Raw genomic sequence first — 14,202 nt, 5'->3', positions numbered from 1 at the left:
CTATGTGGTAAATTTGATAGAGATCGGTCTCGTGGTTCAAGAGTTGTTAAGTTTTATATATCTCCTCCTCCCTTACCTTGTATACCATCAAAGTGAAATGATAGAAACACTTCAAGGGCCAAACCTCATCTATGTTGAAAATTTGATCGAAATTGGTCTGATGGTTCAAGAGTTATTAAGTAACACTCATAGTGACTTTCATTTTTTTTATAGGTATATAGATAGAACACTGGATATGTGAATTAATAGTATTTATTTTGTACTTTTAATAAATATTTAATGTTTGTGTATTCTTTTGTAGATCTTAAAAGTGAAGAACTGGACATTCATCTGACAAAATACGACATTAAGAGGCTAGAAATGTACTCAAATAATCTCGTGGACTATCATCTTATTATGGACTTAGTGCCCACTTTAGCACGATTGTATTTTCTAAACAAGCTTGGCGAGACTCATTTATCTGCAGTACAGGCCGTAAGTTATTTTCTTTGATTTATACTTTACGTATCAATAAATAGTATTTTTTTAACACTATTTTTTGAATATTCTCAAATAACAGTAATTTGGGTGTAGTACCATGAAACCTGTGCTTAGCAAAATCTCTCACTTGGCACAGGTTGCATTCAATTATGAAAGACATGTTTTCCCTACCTCAGCATTCGGAGAAATGTATGTTTCTGCGTACTGTTTCGGAGCACTAGTTCATCCTTTTTTCTACGCATCTCAAGACGATTCATTGCTACATGAAATGTGAAGTGTTTACAATATCCTTTATATCTTACAAATTCTGTGTGGAATAATTCTTATATTTCTGGTCTTGTAAAACAGAAATACTTACTAATATGTACTGTTAAGCTTGCTCGAAAATGAACAAGCACTAAAATTTTTCACTATTTTTTCAAATTACATAATTGGTTCAACTTTACTTCTGCGTAGAGAATAATGTTAAGAATAGTTTTTAACTGAATGTACTTACATGTAGTAACAATCTTCTGTAACATATTTGGTCTAGGAATTAATTCGTGCGGTTGGTACGCACACATTGAAGCTATAGTACAAACACAAAATACATAAATACCTTAAGAAAAATATTGTCCATCGCTAGCCCCATCTGTCAGGCAATGTACGGATTCCGTGGCGAAAGAAGTCCTCATCCTTGGAAGCGATCCAGTCAGAGACCCATGTTTCGATATCTTCTGAAGAAATAAACCGCTGTCCAATCAAATCGTTGTTCATGCAATCGAACAAGTAGTAGTCCGAAGGAGCAACGTCTGGTGAATACGGCGGGTGGGGTAAAACTTCCCATCCGACATTTTCTAAATAGGTTTTGACCGGTTTTGCGACATGTGGGCGAGCGTTATCATGTTGAACAATAAGTTTATCATGTCTGTTCTCCCATTCTGGTCGTGTTCTGGCCAGAGCTTGCTTCAAACGCATTAATTGTCGTCGATAACGTTCTCCATTCATAGTTTCACCCGGTTGCAGCAGCTCATAGTACACCACACCTTTCATATCCCACCATATGCACAGCATAACCTTTGCACAGTGAATATCTCGTTTTGGTTGTGATGGACCTGGTTCACCTGGTTTCACCCAGGCCTTTTTTCGTTTAGGGTTCTCGTAATGGATCCACTCGTAATAATTCGATGCAAAAACCCCTTTCTGCGCTGTCGTTGAAGCAGCAATTCGCAAATGTTTTTTCGTCTTTCAACGTCTCTCTCTTTCAATTCATGTGGAACCCAATGTGACATCTTTTGAATCATTCCCATGGCTTTCAAGCGTTTGGAGACTGTTGTTTGATCAACGCCTAATACTGCTGCAAGTTGTTCCTGCGTTTGACACGAATCCTGCTCGAGCAATGCTGTCAATTCTTCGTCTTGAAATTTTTTTGGCTGTCCAGCTCGCTCTTGGTCTGCCAAGCCGAAATCACCACTTCTAAACCGTGCAAACCACTTCTGACACGTTCGCTCAGCTAGAGCATGGTCACCATACACTTCCACCAAAATACGATGACTTTCAGTCGCACTTTTCTGCATGTTAAAGTAATGCAGCAGGACACCCCGCAAAAACACTTTATCAGGCACAAATTGCGCCATGTTCACTTAACTACAAACTGGTGTTGTTGACGCTTTAATCCACTGCCCTATACTACGAACGATACGCGATGACAGGGGTTTGCAACACATGCGTGGATACACGGAACTGTGGGACGCTCCGTTCGTTGCGCCATCTCTTGTCCACCCGCACGAATTAATTCCTAGACCAAATATAACGACCACACAATACCTAAGATCAGGATTTTAACTGCGTAAAATAAATATTTACGAATATTTTTCTTTTAATCGTCTTCGAAGATATCGGCAGGGGGAAGGGAAAAAGTGCAATAATGGGATGTGTTCCAAGGAGTGCCCGTAGACGGGTTATATGGCCCAAGTAGCGCCCATTGAGATTTTTGAGGCGGGACTTTTTTTTTTTTTTTTTTTTTTTGTAATGGAAAATTATGCCATCCAACTTGAATTACACTATAATGAACCTTTGAAGTATAGCAAAAACAGGGTGTCTACTGATACTGGAAATACTGGAATTTAATTTCGATACTGAAAATAGTGGAAATATACTGGAATTTTGATCCACATACTGGAAAAATCATGAAACTGGTTATTAGTCAACAATACTTTTTTTTTTTTTTTTTTTGTAATGGTTTTAATAGTCTTAGAAACAATTTTGTATTCATTGAGAATTTTAATTTTTTCCAAAGCAAGAGTTGTATACATTTTGTAATTAGACATTTAAAGCAATGAGTAGGGTGGAGGGTAGTTGAGAGGCCCTTTAAAAATGTTAAAAAATCATTTGTATTTAAAAAAGGATAACTAAATTTATTACAAATAAAATATTCTTGTGATGGTAAAACAGTTACAAACCTGAAATCATCAAAAATGTGATTATTCCTAAAGAAGTTTTAAAAAATTATTGTATTTGGTACTGGAATTTTGCTAATGGTTATACTGAATATACTGGAAATATACTGGAGTTTTGAAAATGAAACTCAGTAGACACTCTGAAAAATTTCCAGAATTGAATACAACTTAGAACTAAGCAAATTATCTGTTGAGATCCAAAGAAAATTGTATGGTCCGTAACGTCCGGTTTGGTTGCAAAGTTAGCTGTGAAAAGCATTTCGGTCCAAAAATTACAGGAGGAGAATTGTTGTGTGTTCATTATATTTCCAAGTACCTCTCTCTTCCTCCAAAGTTTGCCATGATTTGTTCTGTCTCACTGCTGTTCTTTAGTAATGGAGAGGCCAATTTATAATCGGTAAAATATGAGGCATCAATAGGAAAGAGTCTTTAAAACAACAGGGCAGACTTGGTCGGGAAATATTGGACATCCTCCTCCGTTGTAAGAGTATCACAAATTAGGTTGTCACAATTGGAAGTAACCAAGTAAATTAGTGATGGACAACATCGTGTCGATGAGTTTTCTCGGGGTCTCCTGTTTCCTTCCGCATTCTCATTTCACCAATTTTTCCATCATCATTCACTTGCCTAAATCCTCAATCTTCCGTAGCTTGACAGGCATAATCGTCAGGCGTTAAGCTGAAAGATTTCATGGAAGATTTCATTTAACTTCATTTTACAATTGGAAGTAAGCTCAAGAATGACCTTCTATGATAGGGAAGTCCTTTGCGTCGTTTTCAAGCTTAGGTATTCACTTATCTGGTGCCTTTAGATCTGGGTGCCATCGTTTAAGAAAGACTCGCCGAAAAATTACAACGTGAAACGTCGATATCATTATGACATTTAGCGTCCATAATCCTTCAGGAAACTGAGAAACAAGTTATAAATCTAAATGTCATCATCTCTCCGTATTTCCTGCACAGTGTCTTTTTAAAAATGAAATAAAATTGTATGAATAGTACTTTATACAAAGTGAACGCGGACCTCGTGGAAATATATTTCTCAGTTGAGTTGCAGTTATTGTTGAAAAGAAAAGTTTTTTTTTTTTTTTTCTGGTAACGTAACAATATATTGCTAGCACTTTGTTTTTTGTTTGACGTCCTACGATTATGCATTTCTAGGAAAAAGTATAACGAATTAAACTTTTACAGAATTACCTCCTTTTTTTGAAATTTGTATGACTTGGAGATAACGAAGTAGTTGTCGGTTCTTGTGTAAAAGACCATAATGGTGAAATCATCGTAAGATAGAATATTTAATTATCCTATCCTGCAGATTATGGTATTTGTTTTTACCCTTTTGTGATAGCTAGTAACTCAGCGGGAGATCTCTTATCGTAGATAACTTTGTGGTTTCTCTGGTTCATAGTTTTTTGTCGTCTCTCTCTCTCTCTCTCGTTATCATTTACTTGGATAGGTCATGTGTATGGAGCTTGAAATTAAGATCTAATTTCATTTTTTGTGGTAGCTGTAAGAGTCGGCGTAAAAGTGATTATTTGGATGTTGTTGTTTTACACACTCACTTTATAGCGGAAAACTTGAAAGAGAGTGTTTGTTAAAAAAAGAACAAGTAATAAAATGTCTGTTGGCTATTTCATAACTTCGCTATGTAAAATATATAAAATCAATGTTCGGGAAGTTTCTTTTAAAACGTTTCGTAATGATTTTCATTCTTTTTATCATTTAAAACAAGCAGAGAATTCGCTCTATAGTAGTTCTGCGCAGTATACGGCCTTTAAAATTGAAATTCATTCTATAAAATATTAAACTCATATCACCGCAGAAACAAAAAAGTCTCAGTTTGGTTATATCCTGTGATATAACTCAATAGAGGAAGAAACTCCAAAGTTCATTGCTGAAAGAAAAAGAAAGAAAAATGGATAATATCCTGTGTCGTTTCAATTCAGTCAGGACTGTGTATTCTGAATTATATTGGGCGCATTCAAAAATACTACCCTTTATTTATGTGCAGATAGAAGTGCGAACAACTCAAACTGTAACCCACCTAGGACTCTCATTTGAAAAAAAGCCCAAGTGAGAAGAACTGGACACGGCAAAGTGAGAAGAAAAAAGGCCAAATGGGGTGTAACTTCTCAACTAAGATTCATCGTGTTATCATGATGGATGGTGACTCCTTGACGATTGGCTAGGCCTAGGCGCTTCAATCACAGTGCTTGCTCACACAGTCTTCCGAACTGTTTACATTAAAAAGTGGCAAAAATGGAATCGTTAGGATCTAGAACGCTCCCAGTTAGTTATTCCTTTGATATCCCACCACACAATAACAGTATTTTGGAATGAAGTTCTGGTTTGGGCGTTGATGCCGGGGGTTCAAAAATGCTATACATAATCCTGAGACGCTTTACGTTTCGATATATATATATATATATATATATATATATATATATATAACAGCTTCTTATAGCCTATGAGAATGGGTTAAAAACCGGTCATTTTGTGCTTGGAAACCAAGGAGAGAAATCGCGATTCGTTTCTCACGTTGATTCGCACTCAGGTAATGTGAAACCTGACGATCTAACATTTTGATAAATCCCATGTGCATTTGGAAGGTGTCCGCTAACTCCGCTACGGTTTGCTTCGGACTATTTCTTATGGCTTGTTAATGTTCCTGTTCAAAAATACTGTTAAACATCCAGGCTGTGGTTGATCTTGACAACTTCTGTCTCAATCTCTGAATTTTGGAAATCAGTGACGATATGTGCTATCGCCAACTGCGTCTGCTTCATAATTTGCTGAATGATACTGCAGGCTGCGCTAGTCTTCCTTTATCGAACTCAAAAAGTAAGCAATGTCTAACATGTTTATCAGTCTCCATTTGACCTAAACGCTACTATGACCCCTGAGTGCTTTTCATTCATATCCATTACATGTTACTTCTCTAAGGTTACCCCGATTACGTGACCACCAATTCACACACTGGCGGTGAAGTCAGTATTTCTCTAAACGGCGACCAGTTGAGAACGGTTAGAACTTTTGCATGTGACCTATAGAAAATCAAACACTATTTTATTAGTATAATTTTTTTTTTTTTTTTTAATTATAATAACATCATTGGTAATTTATTTTCTATATTCCATAAATTCACTTTTACTGTTACAGGCGACAATGTTGGGTCTTGGCTTGCAGCATAAAACGGTGGACGACTTAGCAACGGAACTTGAGTTGCAATCCTCCCAGCTTTTAGGACTTTTTAATCGAACCATCCGAAAAATGGTCCAGTATTTTACATCATTAATGGAGAAGTCCATTGAGAGCACAATGACTCAGCTAAAGAATATCTCGATGGATCCCGTTGCACAGTCCATGGAAGAGGAACTCGAAGAAGTTGCGAAGGTTAGTGTAAAAAAATCTCAGCATTAAGAGTAAATGATATTCTGAATACAATTCATGTTGGGAATTGGAAATTGGAGAGTCTTGATAATACGTTTCAATTTAGTCAGAATTTGTACTTGTGTTTTTAGAACACACTAAGGATTTAAAATTGTAAGAACAAACATATCTCAAAACTCCGTCCACTGTTACTTACTAAAATTCCATATTTGAGATGTAAACGGTTGATGTTAAAAAGTGAATATAAGAAGTAGAAGAGAACGAAGTAAAAAATAAGAAGGGCAGGTTTTCAAAAATGTACCAATATATATTGCAAAATCCAAAGCGAAACAATCTCTAAATATAACAGAACGTACCAACATTTAGGACAAACTGCTTAAGCTAGAAACTAGAAATTTAGACAGTACATAGGATATAAGACGTAAAGTACACTAAGAAAAGATTTTTGGAAATTTGACGTGGAAGGGTGAGAGATGAAAGTTGCAATTAGTATAATAAATATCTATATCTCCGAATCGTTTAATACAGGATGTTTCAAAATGAGTATCGAAGTTTTAAGGCTTTTTTTTTTTTCAATTAACTTACAATTATAAATAATACATAAAATGAAAGAGCAATTCAAAACAGTTTTGTACGCACGCATGTGCATACACTGTTTCCTCTGTTTGCCGTTAAAAAGCGCTAGAGGCAAAGATCTCTAGTAAGCAGAAAGCTTTTCGTGTTTTGCATTTTGCAAAGACTGAATCTGTAGTCACAGTGCAACCGTCTGTGTGAAGAAGTTTAAGGAGACGCTTACAGCTACGTCCTTATCGTTTGGAGTTGCTACAAGCTCTAAAGCCTACAACCTACAGTTTATGTGCCAACTTTGTTAAGTGACAGCATTGCGACATGGGAGACTTACCTTCAAAGGGTTACAAATTTCCTGGTGCCCGAATTGATTAGGTTGGGAATCAAAGATTGCATCCACTACAAGCAAGACGGAGCCCCACCCTACCGCCACATTTTGCCCAAGTTGTCTGGGACTACCTTGACCGTTGGCTACTTGGCAGGTGGATTGGGGGCAGGTGTATGCGAAAAACCAAAAGGATTTGCAGGATTTGAAAGCTAAAATTAGTAAGTGATCCATGACATTTTTGACGACGCTAGACGGAATAGCATTACGGATTTCGCCGGAAGTTGCAGGAATGTATGGATGTCAAAGGAGCCCATCTGGAAGTGTGACAATGACGACGGCGGTATATCTTTGGATGATGATACAAAATGTAAGTCTCAACAAAAATTTTAACATTTATTTATTCTTTTTTGTTAAAAAAAAGTTATAAGCATCTGTTTTATAACAATAACTTTATAACAGTCCTTTATTATTTATAATTTTACGTCAAATATAATAAACACTAGGAAGCCTTAAAATCGTGATATTCATTTTGAAACACCCTGTATTAAAAACATTTTTGGTATTTAGAATTTTCATTTAAAACAATTAAAAGGAAGCAAATGACCTAGAATGGAAGCAAAAAGATTAGGGCTGGTTCACTAAGTTATCCATACGATTCGTTAGAATTTCATATAGAGTTCATTTAAATTCTATAGGAAAGGTGAAGAAGGAAAAACGCAAAACATTGTCCGCAGTGACACGTGGGGGCATGTTCTAGTTATTGATAACAGGAGAGGTTGTAAAGATACGTTTATCTTTATTCGTATTAGTAAAGAAAGCTGAGTATTTATTCTAGACGTAAGAAGTATATACCTGTAAGTTGTTACTAACAAACCCCCACGTCCTGCGCTTATATGATACAAAATTAAAAATATTTACGGCAAGCAAAGTAGTTTTAATAACACGTTAATAATATCTTTAATTAAGAATTTCTCGATAATTACTCGAATTTAAGACGTCCACAAATCTAAGACGCACTCCGATTTCGCTGGCTTAAATTAAGGAAAAATAGTAATATGTTCCGTGTTTACTATTAGTAAAGCGCTCATTGATATTGGTTATTTTCGGTGATTTTTATATATCTCTCTCCCCTCCCTATGTTGCGGGGCATGGCATGATAAAAATTATCCCAGGCACGAACGTCATCTATGTTGAAAATTTGATCGAGATTGGTCGTTTGGTTCAAGAGTTATTATTTATTATTATTTATAATTCTCCCTCCCCTACCGTCAAAGTGAATAGCTAAAAACACTCCCAGGCCAGAACTGCATCTACGTAAAAAATTTGATCGAGATCCGTCGGGTGGTTCAAGAGATTAAGAGGGACAAACATAGTCACTTTCAATTTGGATCTAAAGTTTTTTGTTTACGGACACCGCTATTAATATATATAGATTTGAGAATTAAAATAGAGAAAATCTTTCCTTGAATCAAACTGTTTTGGTATTCGCTGATACCTTATTCAATAGACTTCTGTGTATTGCTAGATCGGTTACAAGCATGTAAGTTCCAACCTGACAGTAGAACCCTTCAGAGAGAAAAAGTAAATGAAATATTTAGTTTTCAAAACTCTGTTGGGATTGGCCTCTTGAAAAAATCCGTTACCAAGTTGGTAGGTATTTTCACTGTGTGTAAGTTGTTGTATATTCTTTCTGTAGAAAATATGTCTTTGTTTAGTTTAACGTCCTACTTTTATGCACCGAGGTTAAGAGAGACTATGATGATAGATGGGTAACCATAGTGGAGTGGTGAAAGTGAGAAGATACGCGACAACCCCGAGAAAACCCACATACACTGTGTTTGTTCACCACAAAGTTCACTTGCTGTGGCTGGGATCAAATCACGAACCTCATTCACCGGAGGTAAGCAGTGCCAAAAGCAGTCGGTAAACAGTTATTGTGGCGTGCGGTGTTTGTAACAACAAGTGACTGTGTAAAGTGCTCTGAATGATGTTTACGAAACTTTAGCTTAAAGAAAAATCAATTTGTAGTGAAAATACAGTAATGTCACTTGTCATGAAAGGTTTCAGGAAGCAAGTGGCAACGATACACTACCGTATCAGACGGATGCATGATGGGTCAAGGCGTTTCGTTCAGGCATGTCCGTAGTGGTTCTGTCTGTCTATTACGCAGAAGTGCAGTTAGTATGATATCTTGAAATTTTATCGTCACTGGACTGTAAGAGGTATCCATAGAAGTTGGGCTTAATAATCAAACTGTGTGACATATCCTGAAGAAGGAACTGCAACACGCGCTGTCATGTAACAGATTGAGTGACCTAGTTGTAGGCCAAATCGCATTGGGAAGTCTCAGGATCCACTATACTCGCCAAATGTAAATCTGTGAGATTTTAACCTCCTTTAACAGTTGAAACAGGTACCAGGTATCCAGCTTTCCGTTCTTGCGACGCGCCGTACGGCGGTCCATAGCCGAGATAAACAAAAGCAACTTTATCAATTGCATACTATTGCTACTACAGATTTAGGAAACAACCGGAAGTTTTTTTTCGAGGGCCTGTAATGTAATTGGTTGAGTTAACGTTCCTTTCAGCAGCGAGGCTATATGAGACAGGAGCTACTGATTAACGTGGAATCTGAACCATATGAGCTCTCGCCGGGAATCTAACCGGTCTCCACGCAAAAGGCGCATACGCTAACTGCTTAGCCACGAAAGAGCTATGTAATGTAATTGGAAAAATAAGTTCAATAACATGTCTATACCAATTATGTTGCTAGTACTTTGTTTACAACCCACGTATTTTGCTTACATTGCGGGGTACATTTCCTTATAAGAGGATTCATTATACCGGTATACACAAAACCAAAATATTTTTGATGCACCCTAATACATGAGTAAATTAGGGAAAATATCCTAATTAGGGCGTAAGAAAATGTTTTAATTTAGTAGCAAAAGGGAAAGAAAAAAAGAAAACGTAGAATGACGTCCGGTTTGCTATTATCATCTGTTTCACTGTTAGTACGATTCTTTTGTATTTCAACTATCTCCTTTAGTTAACAAGTCACAACTGCGGGAGGTTAAACTATAATTTTAGTTTGGTTAAGTATTATATTTTTAATTTCAGGAATTGAAAGAGAAACAGCGGAAGGAGCTTGAAAAGCTGAAGACAGAGCAGCTGAGCCAGTATGCCATCAAAGGATCAGAGCATGAGTGGGGGAAGGCTCTGTTGTCAGGAGGAACTAAGGGAGTTATTTCGATTAAAAGGTAAATCTTTGTGCTTTTCTGTGTATTACTGTCAATTCAGTAACGTCTGCGTGAGTAATTCTCTAGACTAAAGGGTGACTAACAATAAGACTGCAAATACATATCAGTAAATAGCTGCACATAATTGGAATAAATACCTCGTTGTCCATGTATAGTCCCAGAACTAATCAATCAAAAACATAATATGAATTTCTATTCTTGTCATAAATACACTTAACAGCGAATTTCAAAATCAAGATTTTTTGCTTGCGTTTGAGGTCAGCAGTCAGGTGAGCAGCTGTGGTTTCAAAGGGTACAGAGAAGCGACTTGTACGTGAGAGATATTGGCGACCATCATTTTTGGATTGGCGAGAAGGTCTGACTTTGAAATTTTGCGCCCTGGTCTAAGAAAATCAACATTTGTTTGATTTAATTCCAAATGGGAATTAGAGTGCAGGGCTTTTCAAAGAGAGGTGGCTCTTTTTTTAATAACACGACTAAATAAACTGTATAGTAAAAACCCCACAATAACCCCTTCGTTTCGGAGGAAGGGTCGCTTTGTACTGTATATTTACACTTACGCAGAAACCATCCCGGATGGTATTTAGTATCTCCCGCGAATCTGTTGACAGCTCCGGAGCTGGTACTGTGACTAAGTGAACCGCTGTAAACGACCTCGTATATGTGTATACGCACCGTCGCTGGCCCTCGGACGCACCCTCTCGCTGCCGCTAGGGATTCTCTTATGCGCTCCTGCCCTGACTTGATTAGATAGTATTCATGATTTTTAGTGACCACGTTGTATTTATACTAATCACAGTTGCAAATAACGAATCGTAATCATTACCAAGTGAACCAGTCACTACGAAATGATTTGGAGGAGAAACTAACGCACCATCCCTGTTATTGTAATAAAATACACTCATAAAAATATTAAAAAAAAAAAAAAAAAAAAAAAAAAAGTGGCGTAAAATTATAGGTTAAGAATTTTTTCTATATATTCTACGTCTATCGTCTTATTAAAACGTTTATTTCAGCGCTGCCTTTCAAATAGCGTATGGCTACAGATTTTACAAACGAAATTAAGCCTTTAAAATTCTTTACATTACTATTAATTTAAACCCATATTTGATATAAACAAAACTACGTAAATTAAATGTGACTTTTTAAATCTAATGGTTTTTTTTTTTTTTTTTTTTCTAATGTTGTTTTTATCTAATGATCTCTCTCCCACTAAATTGATTGGTTTTATATAACATTTGTAACACCTTTTATATCGTTGTTTCTTTAAATCCTTTGACATACCTGAGGCTGGCTGCTCACTTTTTACTTCCTTAATATTCATTTTCAAACCAATGCTTGTGTGTGTCCAGTGTACATTTTATTACAAATACAGAGAACCTTGTAATCCCCATGATTCTGTGCGGAACTGGTATATTAGCTTTAACAGTTATCAAATGCTTAAACTTAGATAGTGAAATTTCCAGTTAAAGTGAGTTAACGTAAGCAATCTTCAACGTTATTGTTATTATTATTCGCCCTGTTACAGTTTTATTTGTGTTGTACCTTTTAGCAGTGGCGTATTTTGTGGTAGTCCTATAATATTATAAAATAAAAGTATTAAAATATAAACTAAATTGTTTTGTTAGTTTTATACTTTAGTGCCTTCTTTCAATGACACAAGTTTCTGATAACTGTATGTATTTAGAAACATTAACTAACTTTTTTTGCACGCATTGTGTGTCGCTTTCTTAAGGGTTCTTCGATATGACAACGCAGCAGAAGCCACTTCTCTAGTTACTCTACTACAGCAATATCGTGTAGTTATCAACGCAATCCCTTTCGCTCCACCTTCATCCACAGCGTACGAACGGGCTGCCAGGTAACACCAGTTGCCTCTACAGAAATAAAGTAAAGGGAAATTATACGAGAAATGGCAGTGCATTTTGGGAATATCTGGGAATTGTCTCGGACATCTTGATCCTCGTTTCGTAGCGGTTTGCATCAATGCAACGAATATTTTATTCTTTACAGTACTTTGCGATAGTTGGCATAGTACTTGTTTCATTATTGGGTTTCGTTGCGAAGGCTTTTACAGAGTGAGACTCCTTCGTTCCTAATCGCTTATGTCAGCATACCTTATTACTCGGACAGCTTCCATTTATCTGATGAGTATGGTTACCACATATCCAATGCAAAATGTAGGGATACTTCATGCAAAAAAAATAAGGTAGAAATGTATGATCATATTTCCGTAATATTAAAGATAACATCAGAGAAAATCATATTTATCTACTTGATAAAAGGAAAGTGTGTTGTAAGGTTTATTCCTTATTTTGAAGACTATATAATAATAATATACAGCTGTTATAAAGGTTAAAAAACGGACTGCAATTTCTTTAAATTGATATTAAAATGAGCTTTTCCTTTCTTTTAGTGGTGAAAAACGAGTGAGTTCCTTAATTAACGATCTCGACTTAGAAGAAACCCCGTCTGGCAAAAAGAAGAAGAAGAAACATAAGTACAAAGACTAGATTGTACAGATGTAACAAAAAAGAATTTTGTAAAGATTCAATAAATAAAAAAATGCACTTTTATGCCTTTTTCTAATATTATTTTATAAATAAGGTCACTATATTTGTAAAATATGTCTAAACATATTGTGTGTGGACACCCACCACTTTATTATTACTATCATCATCATAAATATTTTGTAACCACTGGTGCGGCACTTGCCGCAGATTGAAAGTTCGAGTGTACTACAGTCTTCAGCAAATCTCATCTTTCCATAGGACTTAACCCGCTTTAACGTGGAAGTACCAAGCCCATATGTGGTACGCGTATTATCAAAGGGTATCCAAATTTCCCTGTGCATTTTTGAAGTAATTCATTCTGTAGAAGGCTTATTGCGTAATTGTTTGCGACAACCCAAAATTGCGTTTTAGTTTGCATAATATACATAGGTTATAATTGATTTTAAGGTTGCGTTACGCTTCACAATCTTTGTGAAGGCTGGAACGGAATGAGCCCCTATATCTGTTGAATTTGAGTTGAGTTTACCGTCCCTTTGAGCAGTGAGGCCATATGAGACGTCGAACTACTGATTAACGAGGAATACCAACCACATGACTATTGTATTTAAATTATTTATTAAAGTAATAGCAGAAACCCTTGAAGTAGTTTTGTTTTACATTTATTGTAAATGGTTATATATTTGACATTATTAGATGGGCACGTGTTTTGTTTTGACGGTGTATATATGTATTTAAGCTTCAGTATCTAAATAAGAAGGAACACTTAAAAAAAAAAAAAAAAAACGAAGATTTCGGAAAAAGAAACTTTGGCGAAAACAATGAGGAGCTACACCTAGTACCAATAAAGGGTCAAATCTGCCCGCAACATTTTTTTTTTTTATGTAAAAATAAAATAATGATATTGGAATATACAACCAACGAAAATAATCAATACATTCAAACGAACAATCTATAAAAATCACGAGCCCTTAGAATCAGTATGACCACCCAGTAAAAATATTTCGCACTTACTTATGCAGAAAAAAAGTAGTAAAATTTTATCTGCTCCCATTTATGACATTTTATTAGAAGGTTTCCGGAAGCTGCCCTTCCCCTGTGGGTGGGAGTGATCCCCCAGATTTTTGAAAGAACCTCAACTTTAACTTTTGGCAAATATAGAGGGTGTCGGGAGAACATAAGAAAAATCATAAAATTGGCTTAATGAGAAAATCGAGTTTTAATTCCTTAA

The 14,202-nt window shown here is 36.0% G+C and overlaps 1 protein-coding gene across 1 annotated transcript in view; it reads left to right on the top strand.

Annotated features, from left to right (window-relative positions):
• l(1)G0020 (RNA cytidine acetyltransferase l(1)G0020) overlaps window positions 1-13,031 on the top strand; it is a 77,314-nt gene extending 64,283 nt beyond the window's left edge. The window contains exons 17-20 of the mRNA XM_081739148.1: window positions 302-474; window positions 6,077-6,310; window positions 10,322-10,461; window positions 12,878-13,031. Of these exons, the coding sequence (XP_081595274.1) occupies window positions 302-474; window positions 6,077-6,310; window positions 10,322-10,461; window positions 12,878-12,974 (644 nt within the window). The 3' untranslated portion in view covers window positions 12,975-13,031. The remainder of the gene's footprint in view (window positions 1-301; window positions 475-6,076; window positions 6,311-10,321; window positions 10,462-12,877) is intronic.
• The last annotated feature ends 1,171 nt before the right edge of the window (window positions 13,032-14,202 follow it).

Source organism: Thermobia domestica, chromosome 14 (genome assembly GCF_964235325.1).
Source record: "Thermobia domestica chromosome 14, izTheDome1.hap1.1, whole genome shotgun sequence".
Classification (NCBI taxonomy): Eukaryota; Metazoa; Arthropoda; class Insecta; order Zygentoma; family Lepismatidae; genus Thermobia; species Thermobia domestica.
The sequence above is the reverse complement of the archived record's forward strand: the minus strand, read 5'-3'. Positions and strand labels throughout refer to the sequence as shown.